Below are 15803 nucleotides of genomic sequence, written 5' to 3' on the forward strand. Positions count from 1 at the left end.
GCTGTGTTCACACTGAGCTCGGATTTGGCCAGAGAAAACAAGCGCTATGTTACGTTTTTCATGGATATTTTACAGAATTTAAAATGCGTTAGTGTGAATCTTTCACACTTTTTGTCTGGCTGCTGAACCATAATCCTGGCTCAGTGATAGTACAGCTTAAATGTGGTTAAATTTACTGCAATCTGGGTAGCGTGGGTTGGGTGTCTAGAAAACTTAAACACAGACTCTTTGAATACACTTATTCAGTATATTTATTCAAATTACATATGGCTGAAAATTAGTATTTCATTTCACAATTCATTATATTATTACAATATTAAAAAGTTACATGTCATAGAAAGGCCACCAGCGGTAAATTAAAATAAACTAGCAATACATCCTTACCAATATAAGGAGTCGATCTAAGCTAGGAAGATTATAAACCTTTCTGTACGACTAAAAGGAATTTAAAATTGAGGCTTATAATTGAAATTTTAATAGAGCTTCTAAAAACCTTGATGCTAAAATAATGTACAATAAAAAACTTTACAAGATAAAATGGTCTCCAATTTAAAAAGAAAAGTATATTACTGGGAGAGACAATTCATATATTTAGCATTCTTCATATAGGTTGACACTTGCTAAGCAATCATAAAAACCATCGTATCGTTTGGCATTGTCCATTGAACACAAGTGGATTGTACTAACGGACTGTACACCAAAATATGTGTGTAAAAATTCACTATAGCAACTATCGTCTAAGTATTCCATGCCCAGTGCGTCCAAATGTGATCGCCGCAACTTCACTAGGGTCAGGTGAGGAGTTGTCTGTTTACGCGTTCCAGCAAGATTAATCCCAGCCTCTCTGAATTTGTCCTGCAATCTGTTGATGAATGTATAGAGGGCAGGCTCTTTGTTTGGAGGGCTGAAGAGTACTCTCGCGTAAAAATTACCAAGACCTTGGAAACTAAGTAAGAGGCTTGGTGGTAGAAGACGAGCTGCTTCTTGCTGTATTTCTTTTAAAACCTTCAATGCTGCCATCTTTTCGTCATGGCTGTCAAGCCTCATTGTACACAGTGTGATATGCAGGCTGTCCAATGTTGCACAAGCAGCTTCCAAACCCTTATTGCTCTCTGTCACTGAATCCTGAACCATCTTCACATTCTTCAATATATCTTCGTCATCAATTCGAATTGCAATGAAGTAATTTGGTTCATTTTTGTTAATTTTCTTTACAATTTTAATTTGCGGTTCTGTCTTAGAATTCTGTTCCACTTTTTCTGCTCTTATATCTTTATCATCTTTATCTGCTTTTATATCTTTATTATCGTTATCTGCTTTTATATCTTTATCTGCTTCTTTTTCATCTTCTGCCAAACATTCCTTCTGAAATTTCTTTGCAACGTCCGCTACAGTCAGTTGACTTCCTGTAGACCCAAACATATTGTCTAGACGAACACGTTTATCCCAAACGATTTCGTCGTGGTATTTGAAGTACTGAATGCGATGTCTTGGGATCGCTAGCGTGTTGAGGTCGACGGTTGCGATATCAACCCAACTGAAATCATCAAACGGTTGCTCAAGTACACCTAGAAAACGATCTAAGTAACCAACAATGAAATGACTTGACTTCAATTCAGGGTCCCACTGAATACGTGAGATAACATCGCACGCAGTTTTCATTGGTGGTTTCTTCCCTCCAACTTTTTCTTCTTTCTGACCTTCCACACCTTTCTTTTTCTTTTCCTCTCCATTTAACTCCCTCTCCTCATCTATTACTTCATTCATTTTTTTCTGTCCTGGGTGTAAATTTTTACACTTGATACCAAACCGACATTTTCCTTGCTGGAAAAATGGACAAACTATTTGACAATCTTTCACGTCATCTGATTTCTGTTCTAAAACTCTATGATAGTTGATCTCCATCTCATCTAGTGTGTCCTTAGCTGATTCTATCAACGTCAACATCATTGCTGTACCTTTCATATCTTTTGCAGCTGTGTACATATTTTGTAAAAGAATCCCTGTTTGGTTTTCAGTTAAGCTGAATGTTGCTGGTATTATGTCAATCAATGGTGGGACATCTGGATATGCCTCTGCAAAATAAATGTTGTATACATTTTATATTCTACATAATTTGACTCCAAATAACGAGAGGCAACATGATTCAACGTTTTGAAACAAGCTTCCCAGCTAAAGGGTTATCCTCTGCTATACCATAACGTTTTGAAACAAGCTTCCCAGCTTAAAGGGTTATCCTCTGCTATACCATAACGTTTTGAAACAAGCTTCCCAGCTTAAAGGGTTATCCTCTGCTATACCATAACGTTTTGAAACAAGCTTCCCAGCTTAAAGGGTTATCCTCTGCTATACCATAACGTTTTGAAACAAGCTTCCCAGCTAAAGGGTTATCCTCTGCTATACCATAACGTTTTGAAACAAGCTTCCCAGCTTAAAGGGTTATCCTCTGCTATACCATAACGTTTTGAAACAAGCTTCCCAGCTAAAGGGTTATCCTCTGCTATACCATAAAAGTTTAATTATTTAGTTTCTGTATGATTTTGTTCATTTCTAATCATAATGTATTGTATTGTGGATAATATGGATTGCAATAAATATTCAAAAAATATTTATTTGATCATCAGGAATTATATTCAACATATTTTGCTTAAAATAATTCACCAGATATTGTAATCATAATCCAAAGCTAATATGTTTCAACATGGTCAGTACAGTATGTCATTACTATTTTGATTGATGCTGATTCAAATGGGAATACTGTAATCTGACGTCATTAGTAAGTACCTTTCAAATCATGGATACCACTGTTATTATTATGTTGTGTCAAAAAAATTGCAGTAATTACAGTAATTATAATGCTGATTTATATTCATTGGTTATCCGCAACTTAGTTGCGGATAACCCTTGTGATTGTAAATATCTTTTTTTTCATCTTCATCTTCTTTGTTATTCTTCTTTCTTTCCCGGAATTTTGTTCGCAGCGTATCTCTAATTATGGTCAACATAAGATTGCATAACTTTGTCATAAGATTGACCTGTAGCTGTAGATGTGCAAGAAATTTCGTTATATGACGTTAGAGTCGCGCAGCGTAAGTTACGTGCGATTTTATGAATTTTAATGATTGATCATAGATTATAAACCAAAAGTCATTTTGTATTGACACTTGGTGAAAATTTAAGTCATGTCAATGGCAAACTTTCTATGGATTAAAAATGGCATGTTTCACAAGAAGTTTCGCGCGCATGCGCATTTAAAATTTTAAAATGCGCAAAAATAATTTCTAATCAACTTTCTACGCTGATCATGACATTTTGAGCATGTCAAAAATTCCCACGCGCGCGAAAAAATTTACGCGTAAGGTGCGCACGGAGCATGAAAATCATGTGCTTTTTTCTTGAATTATGATTTTACAGCCTTTCTTAGTCATTTTAAAAAAGATTTACATCATTTCAAATTAAAATGACGTCATACGAACACGTTGATTTAGACCATTTGCGCGCGTTTTAGTTGCAAAAGTGACAACATATTGTCAAAATTATGTCTATTTTGAATCTATTATAGCTCCTCAGGATCATCCACGACCCCCAATTATTTTAATTTAATATGTAAGCAGATATGTTGTAGATATGAATTCATGCAGAACCTTTACCACTCGGATGTTATGACGTCATCGTATGGCCACACGAATGTAAAATATAGGATTTTTTACTCTTTCGTTATTGCTCATCACATTCAACAAAGCGCATCTCGCTTATACGTATTCCATTTCCCCCGAAATTTTAATATTGTCTATGTCAATCAACTATCTTTCGCATGAATTAAAAATATTTAAATTTTTATAACGTCATCATGTCTAAAAACGTAAATAACGTGGGTCACTTATTTTCATCTTTACAGTAAATTTCAATCTGTTATAGCTCGTCAGAATAAAAAGTGATAATCATGATTAAAATGTTTTCTGGAAGCTATTGGATTGTAGATACGAATTGATGTGAATATTTTGCCAATCAGATGTTGTGACGTCATCATATGGCCAGTTGAATTCAAAAAGTCATATTTTCATCTCTTGCATAAAAGTTCATTGCGTTTAAACGAGAGCGCATCCCACTTTTACGTGCCCAAAATTCTTCAAATTTGTTTTAATGTAATTATTTAGATAATTATCTTCTAAAATTGTTATCTTTATTTGTCAATTTGATGATGTCATCGTGTTAATAATTGGATTTAAAAGATGGGTCTCGTAATTTTGTCTATGCTCAGGGGTCCCAAGTCTACCGCTACTCGCGGTAGTCTACCGCTTTTAGTACCCAACCCATCTACCGCGCTACCGCTATCTCGACGTTTTCTACCGCATTTTGATTTTTCCACCGCATTTTCAAATTTCCTCATATTTTTGGCCAAATTGATTATGCACCACCTAAGCCCAGGCTCAGCCCAGGTCAATAATAGTCAATAACCAGACAAAAGTGAGGCAGGATGTTGAAACAATGTCTATTCATTAAGGCTTCGTGGTCTATTATTGTATTTTTATTTGTTTAAACCGTAACAATAATACTGTAAACACATTTTGGCGAATTGAATGTGGTTCACGACAAAATCTTCTGCGAATGGACTTTCCCAAGTTGGGACCTCTGTATGCTACACTGTATATAACATATACAGTTTATTCTGTAAAATACTGTAATATGGTGTATGCTAGTGCTACATAATAGGTACAATTCAGCACTGTAAACATATTTAATTCATGTCATAGAATGGCATAATAATTGTAGAGGTTCATATAGTTAAGTATGTGCATGTTGCGTTTGCGCGGATAACCCGAACTCGTCAAAGTGACGAGTTCAAATCTAGTTATAAATTCATTTTATGAAGACATCAACTCAATTTTAGGGGAAACGTTCATTTATAAGGGCGGCAGCTACCCACCATATGTAAACAGCTTTTAAAAACTTACCCTTTCAACAAATATGTTCAACCTCGATAAACAATATTCAATTCAGTTGAGATCCATATGGCCTGTTACTCTCATTTTTAAATGCTCTTTTTATTTTATTTATTTCATGGATTACTTTTATTTTATGTGAAGCGCATAGAGGCTTTATGCATTATGCACATAAAAGTCAAAATTTATTATTATTTTGGGATCAGTCATCCTCTTCCAAATTGAGAAATGATTTTTTTTTTAAACTACCTGTTATTGAGAAAGAAAAAGTCACTCCGAGATTGTTTGGTTTTATGCTGATCTCTTTACAGTACTCACTCCCTCTGTTTGATAATACATGGATTTCATCTGCAAATATAGACTGTAATGCTTTTATCTCATTTTCCTGATCCTCCATCTGAGAAGTAGATCTTGCAGTAGATCCTGCCATTGCTAAAGTTTAGAAATTATAAGCATTTCAAATTTTAAATATCAGATTTAAAAAATAAGATTGCTTATGCTACCAAAAACCAAATTTAGGGGGAAAAACAGCCCTAGGTCCCATACAGTATAGGTAGTAGCCTACCTACTTTTACAAGAAATTACTTACAGTACCACTAGTACTACTTACTGCTAATTTAAACCAGGCAGTTGTAATACAGTATAAACTATTCTAGCTAGCTATAGGCTATCTATTAACTCTACCCAAACCTAGCTAGTACTAGGCCTACTTATTTCCTACTTCTAGCTAGCACTATACAAAATAATAATAATAATTTATACTTGCGTGTTGCAGTTATGTAGACAGATGGTAAATATGTATTTTTATTAGGTTAGCCTGATATTTTGAGACTCATCATTTCAGGTTGTTGTGTAAGGTCTGTGAGTTAAGAGTAATGTTTACTTATGACGTCATACTCTCAAAGTTCATTCAAGCGAATCAATATTGAGAGAGGGCGGACATCCAAAATCTAAAACCGACTGAATCACTGAATTTTAATATTTTATTTATTTATTTTTATTTTAACCATATTTAATGAGGGTGATCCATCCAGCATTTGCTGATCATTTGGGACCCTCAGAACAGATACAATATACAAAAAACAACAAGAACAGAAAAGTAAAAGAAAAAAATAAAATTAATTACAAAAGACTAAAAATAATAAGAAAATTTGAAAAATAGAAAATAACTGAAATGTTAAATTAAGCAAAATATAAAATATATATATATAAATAAAAATTTAGATCTGCTATTTTACAATAAAAATCAGGAAAAGGATTACATAGTTTTGAGAAAAGTCATAAGTCTAGTTTTGAAAGAGGAAAAGGATAAGGAATTGCGGATAGATAGAGGAAGATCATTGTAGAAATGAGGGGCCTTGTAACTGAAAGAGAGTTTGAAAATTTCAAGAGTAGGTTTAGGAATGTGAAGATTTCCTTTTGAGATTTGACGAGTGGTCATTCTCCCATTGGCCGTAATTTTAGTGAGGAGATGGCATAAGCCTTGAGGAGCAAGAAGATTTAGGGTTTTTCGTATTAAGCATATTTGAATACCTACCGGTATGGTACCATACATGTTCGACAATACAGTGTCACATATCTCTATTGAAAAAAAAACAATATTAAAAAAAAAAAAATATCCGTCGAGGTTCGAACCCCAGCCGATAGCACTCAAAACTGAGCATTACCCATTACGCCACCAAGTACATGACTGAAAAGCTGATAATAGTCTATTTATACGTGTATTACGTAATTGATCATTACGTAATAAATATCCTATTAAGCTTGCTAAAACCAAAATGATCAGTTAGCTCAGTCGTCTGAGCGTCGTGTTAACAACACGTATGTCGTGGGTTCGATTCCCACGCTGGTCGGTGGAATAGAGTTAAAGGCATGCGGCCACTGTGTTTGGGGTTCACAGATCATACGTCCCCCTTTCCACCACACACCATGAGGCGACAACATCAATGCATCTGGTGATGTGGTGGGAACGACCCCAAAAGGCTGTGGCAGGGCCTTAGTGCTGAGGCAGGGAGAGCACATTTACCATCTTTTTTTTTTGGTTCTCGCTAACTGCTTTGATGTTTTAAATTTTATGTTTAGCGCCCTCAATTTAATTTATTTGTTTAAAAAAGGAATTAATTCTCTTCGTTACGTGTTTAGAAGAGAATTCATTTTATCTCATCGTAGTTTGGTATGCCGTGCGTTTGTTATGCAAATGAGTGTGCACATGTGCTGTGGGAAAGATGGTATTGTTAGTCATTCGCGATCAACACACAACACTTTTATTTTGTTAATCTTTTACATTAGAATTGTAATTCTACCGTTACACATTATAGTGTACTTTTAAATATCCGTTTCATGCAAGATATTGTATTGTAGGCCTACTAATATGTTGTGAATAAAAGTTTATGGTAGAATAAATAAATAAATATGTTTTAAGCAGATCTTCGAAATTGAAGCATAATTATGAAGTCGAGTTTTTTAAAACCCAACCTAAAATTCACATCTGGATATTTGAAATTTAACATTAAAATTATCAAAGGTGATATGATAATTCTAATTGTTTTATAAATTATAGAAATATTAAAATTAGTAAGTAGGCTTTTGTGTGCTAGCTCTGTTTGTATTTCATAATTTTGTTTTGTTGAATTACCGTCACGGCCGCGTGCATTGCATGTCTCACACTTGGGAAACAATCACCATTGTATGGCTGGTCCTGAAGACTTTTATATTTCGTTTCATAATTTCCGAGGACTAAGCTTTCATTCTTAGCTCTGCCCCAACCGTGAGCTTAACTGGAGACTTAATATTTTAATTTCATATTTCAATAAATATTTTTTTCAAAATTGTCTTTGCTCAGCCCCAATCATGGTGGGGTAGTGAAGACTCTTATATATCATGTTTCAAAATACTACTTGTAGCTATTTTAAACAGTTTGGTAAGCCCTGCGTTGTTATGCAAATGAGTTTTTGAATGTTTACTCTTTTTTTTTGGCTTTCGCTACATGTATTTGATCTCGTAAATTTTATGTTTAGCGGCCTCAATTTTAATGTAAAAAAGGAATTAATTATCTTCGTTACGCGTTACGTGTTGAGAAGAGAATGTATCTCTCATCATAGTTTGGTATGCCGTTCGTTGTTATACAAATGAGTTTGTCCAGGTGTAGTAGGAAAGATGGTATTGTTAGTCATTCGCGGTCAACGCGTCCCACCGTTAAATTTTGATTTTGTTAATCAGTGTTGCAACATTGGTAGCGAAATGTCATATTCTTCATAGTAGTTGGTGTGTATGGCCGCGCCGTCCCAGAATAAACATGTTTTAAACAGATAGTCTCCGATGGTTTTTGTATTAGGTTAATGGAGAGTGAAATAAGATCAAATATAGAACATTTGCAAAGATGCCGATTTCCAGACCAATTTCGAAGCTTACACTAATTCCGCCGCCCGGGCTAGGCCATAGGCATATACGAAGTCGAGTTTTTAAAGTAGAAAACCCCACCTAAAATGTTGAAGTCGCATCTGGATATTGAAATTTTAACATTATCATAATTGTCATAGGTGACTATGTATAGTAATAATTAGTATAAGTAAGTGCATTTCTGGGCTCTATTTTCATTGCTCTTCCTCAACTATGGATGGGCTAGTACTGGAGACTTAAGACTCCTTTTTTTCAAAATTGTCTTTGCTCAACCCCAAGCATGGTGGGGTACTGAAGATGCTTATGCATGTTGTTTGAAAACATAATAGATGTCATTTTCGGGTATTTTAAACAGTTTGGTATGTGCGTGCGTTGTTATGCAAATGAGTCTGTGCAGGTGTATTATGGTAAAGATGGTATGTTAGTCATTCGCGGTCAACACGCCACACTGTTAAATTTTGATGCTGCTAATTATTTACATTAAAAGATGTTTCAAATCATGTAAATAAAATATTTTCCGGGGGGGGAAGCTAGCAGTTCCCCTCGTTTAGTTTGCAAAAGTAATCTCGAAAAGAACTCCATGTGGAAAAGAAGCGCAGCCCACCCAAGAGTACTAAGAATGAAGGAGAACATGGGCTTCTTTTCGAGGTTTTATGGCAGTCTGGAAAATGGAAAATAATGCCATGCAACTTTGTTTCTGATTTAAAAAAAGTTCCACTTTACAATCCTCAAAATATTCTCTTTCAAAATAAAAGAAAAACTGTTATTCATTATTTTCTATTTAAAAAAAAATCCACAGGTGCCAAATTGGGTCCACTTGAGCACAGTGTATTAACATACGAAAAGATTGAAACTTGAGTGACTTTATTTCTATTTTATATCACTGCTCCCCTGGTACCAAATTGTGTCCACTTGAGCACAGTGTTTTATACGAAAAGATATTAAAATTTAGTGACTTTATTTCTATTTTATATCACTGTGCTCCACTGGGGACAAATTGGGTCCACTTGAGCACATTGTATTAACATACGAAAAGATATTAAAATTTAGTGACTTTATTTCTATTTAATTTTTTTATTAAAAAACGCTAAACAGCATATGCAGACAGTCAAAAACATATATGAAAAAACGGATGAACTATGTTCAAAAAATATAAAAATATATAATATATATGTACTTAAATACAAAAATATAGCCTACAATACTATACAAAACGTTGAGTTTTTTCTTTTGGGATTACATTTTTTTTTTAGAGCAGACTTAAAAAGTATTTATTGTTACCGCATTTCTTAGTTTGGTGGGTAGCAAATTCAGGTATGTTGGTACTCTATAGATGAAGCTGTTCTTAAAAGTTTCAGTTTTAGGGAAAGTGGCGACAAATTTCCTCTCACTGACACTTCGGGTACATCGATGATTTGGAATTCTGGCAAGACGCAGGGCAAGGTATTCCGGAGCAAGACCATTTGCAGACCTGTAGGCAAGGCAGCCCAGTTGTAGATGCATGCGATCTTGGACTGTATGAAGATTTAAGGTGTTGTAAATGTTAGTTCGTGGTGTGAGATGATGAGCTTTAAGATAATGCGAAGTGCTCTATTTTGAATGGTCTGTATTCGGTCAATATTCGATCTGATTCCCCAAACACTACATCAATAGTCAATGTGTGGGAGGATTATAGTGTTATAGAGGAGTATGGATGTGTGTTTATTAATGAAATGACCGAGCACGCGATAAGATTGAGATGGACAAGCCCAGTTTGGGATGGAGTTTATTTACATGAAAAGAAAAAGATAAATTTGAATCAATGTGAATGCCAAGATGTTTCTGTTTGTCAGTTTGTGATATGGCTATATACGAAACGATATTAAAAGTAGTGACTTTTATTTCTATTTTATATCACTGTGCTACCCTGGTGCTAAATTGGGTCCACTTGAGCAGCAATAGGCTACTATTTCTATTATTGAAGTTAATAAAGGCATAAATGGCGCTCCGTAGAGAAATAGAGAATGCTCCAGTCGTCAGAATGACGCTCTGAATATACCTCCAGTACGGTAGTAGTACTGTATACAATTTATCCAGAGCGGATAAAACCTTTTAAAAATGTAAAGTTTTTATATATATACTTATAACATTATAAGCTAAATGTTGAACCTTATGGTTACAGAAAATGTAACCCAAACTGTATAGCTGCTTTGGTAGTAATTAATTTTTAAATGAAAATTGCCCAACTCTCAGTGGCTCTCTATATGAAAGGGAAAGTGAAGTCTTGTTTTCCCGAATTAAATTCATTATTGAACATTTTCGCAGTCACATCCACTCATAGTTTTGAAGGAAAAAGGGAGGATGGGAGAATATAGTCTATGATATTACGATATAAATGTTTTGAATATTTTATTATTTAAATATATATTTTATTTATGAAATTTAAAGTAAAAACCCCGGCACTAGTGTTGTTTAGTCTGCCTCACCATCAAATAAAGAAAGAAAACGCACATGATGTTACAATAAATGTTTTGCATATTTTATCATTTAAATATTTATTTAGTTTGTTTATGAAAAAAACCCGACATTGTTTAGTTTAGTCGGTAGGTCCACCACAATCAAAGAAGGAAAACGTATACTATATTCATAATCATAATAATGTCACAATAATGTTTTTATGCGGATTTTAATTTATTTGTGGTAGAAAAAAATTAATGCAGTATAGGCTCAGATTAAATTTACTATTATTATTTATAGACTATATATAATATATTTTTTAAATAAATTACCGGACTTTCTAAGTACAGACTTAGTCTACTTAGTACGACGTGTGACCGACTATAATAGCGACCTCTATATCTAAAAAATCGCTGTTACAAAAATACAGTGCACACACCGTGTCAGTTGAGCAGAGTACGATGCTTGTGTTGTGTACTTACACGTAGGAGCCTAAACATACTTTTCATCTTGTGTCATTAGTTAGGGAATTTTAGGTCAAAAAAATGCCAATCTGTGAAATAATTATTAACAAAGGTTTTTCAGTGGATTCATGTTCTAATGCATCCCAAGTCATCCCAAAAAATTCCTCCATGAATTTTGACCTGGGGAAAGGGGTCATTTTGAGGTCAAAGGTCATTTGGTATCAAATTAGAGATACGCCTGTTATTGTTTTAATAACGTTGTGAATTTTGAATGTACCTCATTTTATTTAGTATCAAATGATAGCTTACTAAATTATCTTTATTTTGATATATAGTTATGCAGGTATATATTGGGTTATATTATGAATTTTGGTCAATTAATACTAATTTATAAGCATTTTTTCCAAAAAAACAAAAAAATTATATTTTTTACACCAGAAAAAAAAAATTAAGGTAGCACTCAATGGTAACGAAACTTCTCTAAAAATATCTCTCCAATATAATGATCATGTGTAAAAAAATTTGAATCATTTGATAGTTGATTGTGGACATGGGTGTAGATTGAAGTTATTGAAACTAAAACTGAGAAATATCATGTTTTTCATGTACTCTGTACTGTTTATCATGTAAACAAAATGGCCACTATTTTCATACAACATGCTATATTGTATTGAGTTAATTTTGGTGTCAAATTGTTCACAATGTATATGTTAATATTAGTTCTAATAGAAAATTTTTTGTAAAATTGACCGGAAACCCCATTTCCAGCAATTTTGACCTTTGACCTCTTTTCGCCATATCTAAGTAACGGCAGGTCGGAGAGAATTAAAACTAGGAGCAAATTGTTCCCAATATGTATATTTATATTCAGTTTAACAGAAGATCTTGCTTCAAAATGACCGGAAGTGTGGTTATTGACCTTTGACATAAATTTATAGTTTATTTATTCTAGTATTACTTCTATCACCCATTTTTTTATGAAATTTTAACCTTTGACTTGTTTTTCTCATCTAAATAATGACATGGCATAGAGAGTTGGAACTAAGCGCAAATTGTTTATAATAGATATATATTTATATTTAATCTAATGGATTATATTGTTTGAAAATAACTATACAAGAAGTACATAGGAGCCTCTCGGGATGGATTTTAATTCAAAGAGGTGTTGGGCGGGGGGTGTGTGGTGGTTGTTTGGTAACATATAATATTATATCCTAATTTAAGAAATATTTACAGAATGGTCAGAAGTTATTGGACAACATAATACAGTGTTAATATGTCTCAACCAAAGTTAAAATTTGAGCTGCAGACCACCTTAAAGATTTATTGAGTACCTTTTCCCACATAGACCGATGCAAGGGACCTACAGTTCGATCTACATGTTTCCGATTCAAGGCCAATTTATAGGCCATAGAGTACACAAAAGGTTCATTTGGGCAAATCGATAGGAGTTCCTTAAGAATCGTATGTAATAGCTTTTTCCCATATGGTCGAATCCATAATATAAGACAAACAGTTTCATCCAGATATCCATGTATCTCCAATAAAGGACATGTATGGCCATAGAGAATCCAGAGGTTACCCCTGGTTCATTTTGGCAAATCCATATGGGTTCCTTAAGGATCAGGGTTGCACAGATAAGCTGGAATCCACAGTTTTACCCGATATATTTCTCATACAGGGCCTTATGTAGCCAAATGCATTGATCTGATACAAGGGCCAAATGTAGAACTGAACATAATCATAATAATAATATCCTGGATTTATATAGCTCCTAGTATTGTGAAATCTCTAAGCGATGTACACAAACTAATACGATTAAAGGGATTCCAACCATGCCAAAAATAAAACCCAAACCGAAGTAAGGGGATACGCTCTCGTCACTAACCAGAGATCAGTCTAACTGAACCTCGGACAGCAATAGTTGTGTCTCGGTCATCCCGGACTTGGGCGCCTCCTGCCCTACTTAAACTAGATCTAAAAAAATCTAGGTGGCATGGAAAAGGAGAAAAAAGGGGAGTAATATGCTTTATTAAACAATATATGTTAACAAATATGTCTTTTAAGAAGCCTCTTAAAAAGAGCCATTGACTGTGCATCTTTAATGCAGTTTGGAAGAGGATTCCAAAGCATAGGAGCTGCATAAGATAATGCACGGTGACCATAAGATGGTCTTCACTTTAGCAGGAACAAGATGATTCTGAGAATTGGAACGAAGACTGTGACAACAGGATTGTGGAGTGAAAACACGAAGAGATTTATATGTGAGCAGCAATATCTTGAAGTTGAGACGCTCCTTCACAGGAAGCCAGTGCAGTTCATGCAAGATAGGTGTTATGTGGTTCGACACACTATACGGGCAGCACTATTTTGTAACATCTGCAACTTCCTAAGCAGGGTCTTGGGCTGTGCGACATGAATACTGTTACAGTAGTGCAGACGTGATGATATAAAGGCATGCAGAAGTCGTGCAGTTGTTACCCTATCCAGAAATCTACAAATTAGACCAATCTTCCTAATCCCAACCGTAGCAGAACGATGGCATTGATGTTAGCATCCATCTGCAAGTGGGAATCCATGTAAACCCCAAGATTTCGAACTTCTGGGGATGGCTTAAGATCTAATAAAGAAGATGGTTGCAATGGCAGAGATGATGTAATATGGATAAGCATACAGTAGAGAACCACGGAAGGGTCTAAATAGATGACCTGCTGTTGGTTCATTTTAGGCAAATACATATGGATTCCTTAAGGATCGAAAGTGCACAGGCAGCTTTATTCCATGAACTCACATTGTCATCCATTATATTTCCAATATGGGGCTTTATGTAGCCCCAGCCACATAGTGAACCCAGAAGGTATCCATGAAGCACCTGCCCTTGGGTTAATTTGGGTAAATCCATAAGTGTTCCTTTAAGTATCGAGGGTGCACAGGCAGATTTATTCCATGGACATATCTATATGAACCCACATTTTCATCCCACATACAGTATTTCCAATATAGGGCCTCTTGTAGCCCAACATAGAGAATCCAGAAGGGTCCATGGAAGATCGGCCCTTGGGTTCATTTGGGCAAATCCATAATCAAGATCAAGGGTGCATACTTAGTTTTATTATATATGGTCCAATCTATGAACTATTTACCCCATATTAATTACTAATAGTAATACAAGGCCTTATGTAGCGCACCACATAGAGATCCCAAAAGGGTCCTTAGATAGAGGGTTCATTCGGGCAAATCCATATGGGTTAGGTTTTTTTTTTTAGTTTATCCTGTTATGAGACAGACTATATGGGAAATGTTTGACCCATGTCCATTACAGAGCCGGTATGGCCCATGAATATAGCATGTGAGATTAGGAGGAGACAAAATTAACTTTTGGGATAAGGGTACTTTATTATACAATAACAAAATATGTGAGGTCAGAAGACATAATTAACTTTTTCGGATAGGGATACATTATGGGTGTGTGTTTGTTTTGTGTCTGTAACTGTAATCGTGTTTTGTTTCGAACCTTAGTTAATATATGGCTCCTCCCACTCAGACTTGCCTTTTGGACTTTGCCACCTTCTTTTAATTTCTATTATTTATTACACAGAATTGAAATTTTGACATTCTTTTAATGATTCTCTGATGAAAGTTATGATTTGTATGTTACATTTTATTTTTTTAAACCTTATTATTACGTTTCATTGTTGTTCTTTATTATGTTTCTATTCTGCAATTAAAGGAAATAAATGTTTATTTTGAATTTGAATTTATTATGATAGGAGAATTCAAATATGTAATCGGGCTAAATGTTTTTCAGCATTAAATAAAGCTTTTTTTGAGGAAAATACCATAATAAACAATTTTTGGTAGAATAGGCCTACTTTATTAATATATATGAATATGCCCATAAGAAACATTAAGTCTTTACGACCAATGGTCTTCAGAATACAGCTTCATGACCATCTAAGGTCATGATTTTCCACCATTTCTAATTCCTTTTTTATAAAATACTTTATTACAAGTAATATAAATATGCATATAAGAAACGTTTTGATGCAAAAGTAAGTCTCTAGGACCAAGGATCGCTGAGATACATGTGTTATATGCCTTAAAAGGTCAAAGGTTAATTTCCACCATTTCTAATGAATTTTTGAAAAAATACTTCATTATAGAAAATATAAATATGTATATAAGGAACATTTTGGTGCCAAAACTAAGTCTCTAGGATCAAGGATCACTGAGATACACCTGTTATATGCTTAAAAGGTCAAAGGTCATTTTCCACCATTTCTAATGAATTTTTGAAAAAATACTTCATTATAGTAAATATAAATATGTATATAAGGAACATTTTGGTGCAAAAACTAAATCTCTCGGACCAATGGTTATCGAGATACAGTGTCATATGCCTTGTAAGGTCAAAGGTCAAATTTAACCACTTTCCCCATCCCCTGATGTCTGGAGGAATTTTTTGGTGTATACTGGTATGTGATAGAGTATGAATCTGCAAAAAAACCTTTGTTAATAATTTTTTCACAGAAAAATCAAGATATTCCCTAACTACATGAAA

The 15803-nt window shown here is 34.3% G+C and overlaps 1 protein-coding gene across 2 annotated transcripts; it reads right to left on the reverse strand.

The window, feature by feature from the left end:
* Positions 1-233: 233 nt before the first annotated feature.
* Positions 234-5800, reverse strand: LOC144840489 (leukocyte receptor cluster member 9-like). Of its 2 annotated transcripts, none has more exons than XM_078696305.1 (3): positions 5710-5800; positions 5193-5375; positions 234-2075 (listed from the first exon to the last, which is right to left on the reverse strand). In XM_078696305.1, the coding sequence occupies exons 2-3, from the start codon at positions 5371-5373 to the stop codon at positions 592-594; spliced, it is 1665 nt and encodes a 554-aa protein (XP_078552431.1). In that variant the 5' UTR covers positions 5374-5375; positions 5710-5800; the 3' UTR covers positions 234-591. The 2 variants fall into 2 exon arrangements, with proteins under 2 accessions (XP_078552431.1, XP_078552432.1); XM_078696306.1 differs by having other exon boundaries at positions 5706-5778.
* Between the last annotated feature and the right edge of the window lie 10003 nt (positions 5801-15803).

This window comes from Antedon bifida, chromosome 4 (genome assembly GCF_963402885.1).
Source record: "Antedon bifida chromosome 4, ecAntBifi1.1, whole genome shotgun sequence".
In the NCBI taxonomy this organism is placed as follows: domain Eukaryota; kingdom Metazoa; phylum Echinodermata; class Crinoidea; order Comatulida; family Antedonidae; genus Antedon; species Antedon bifida.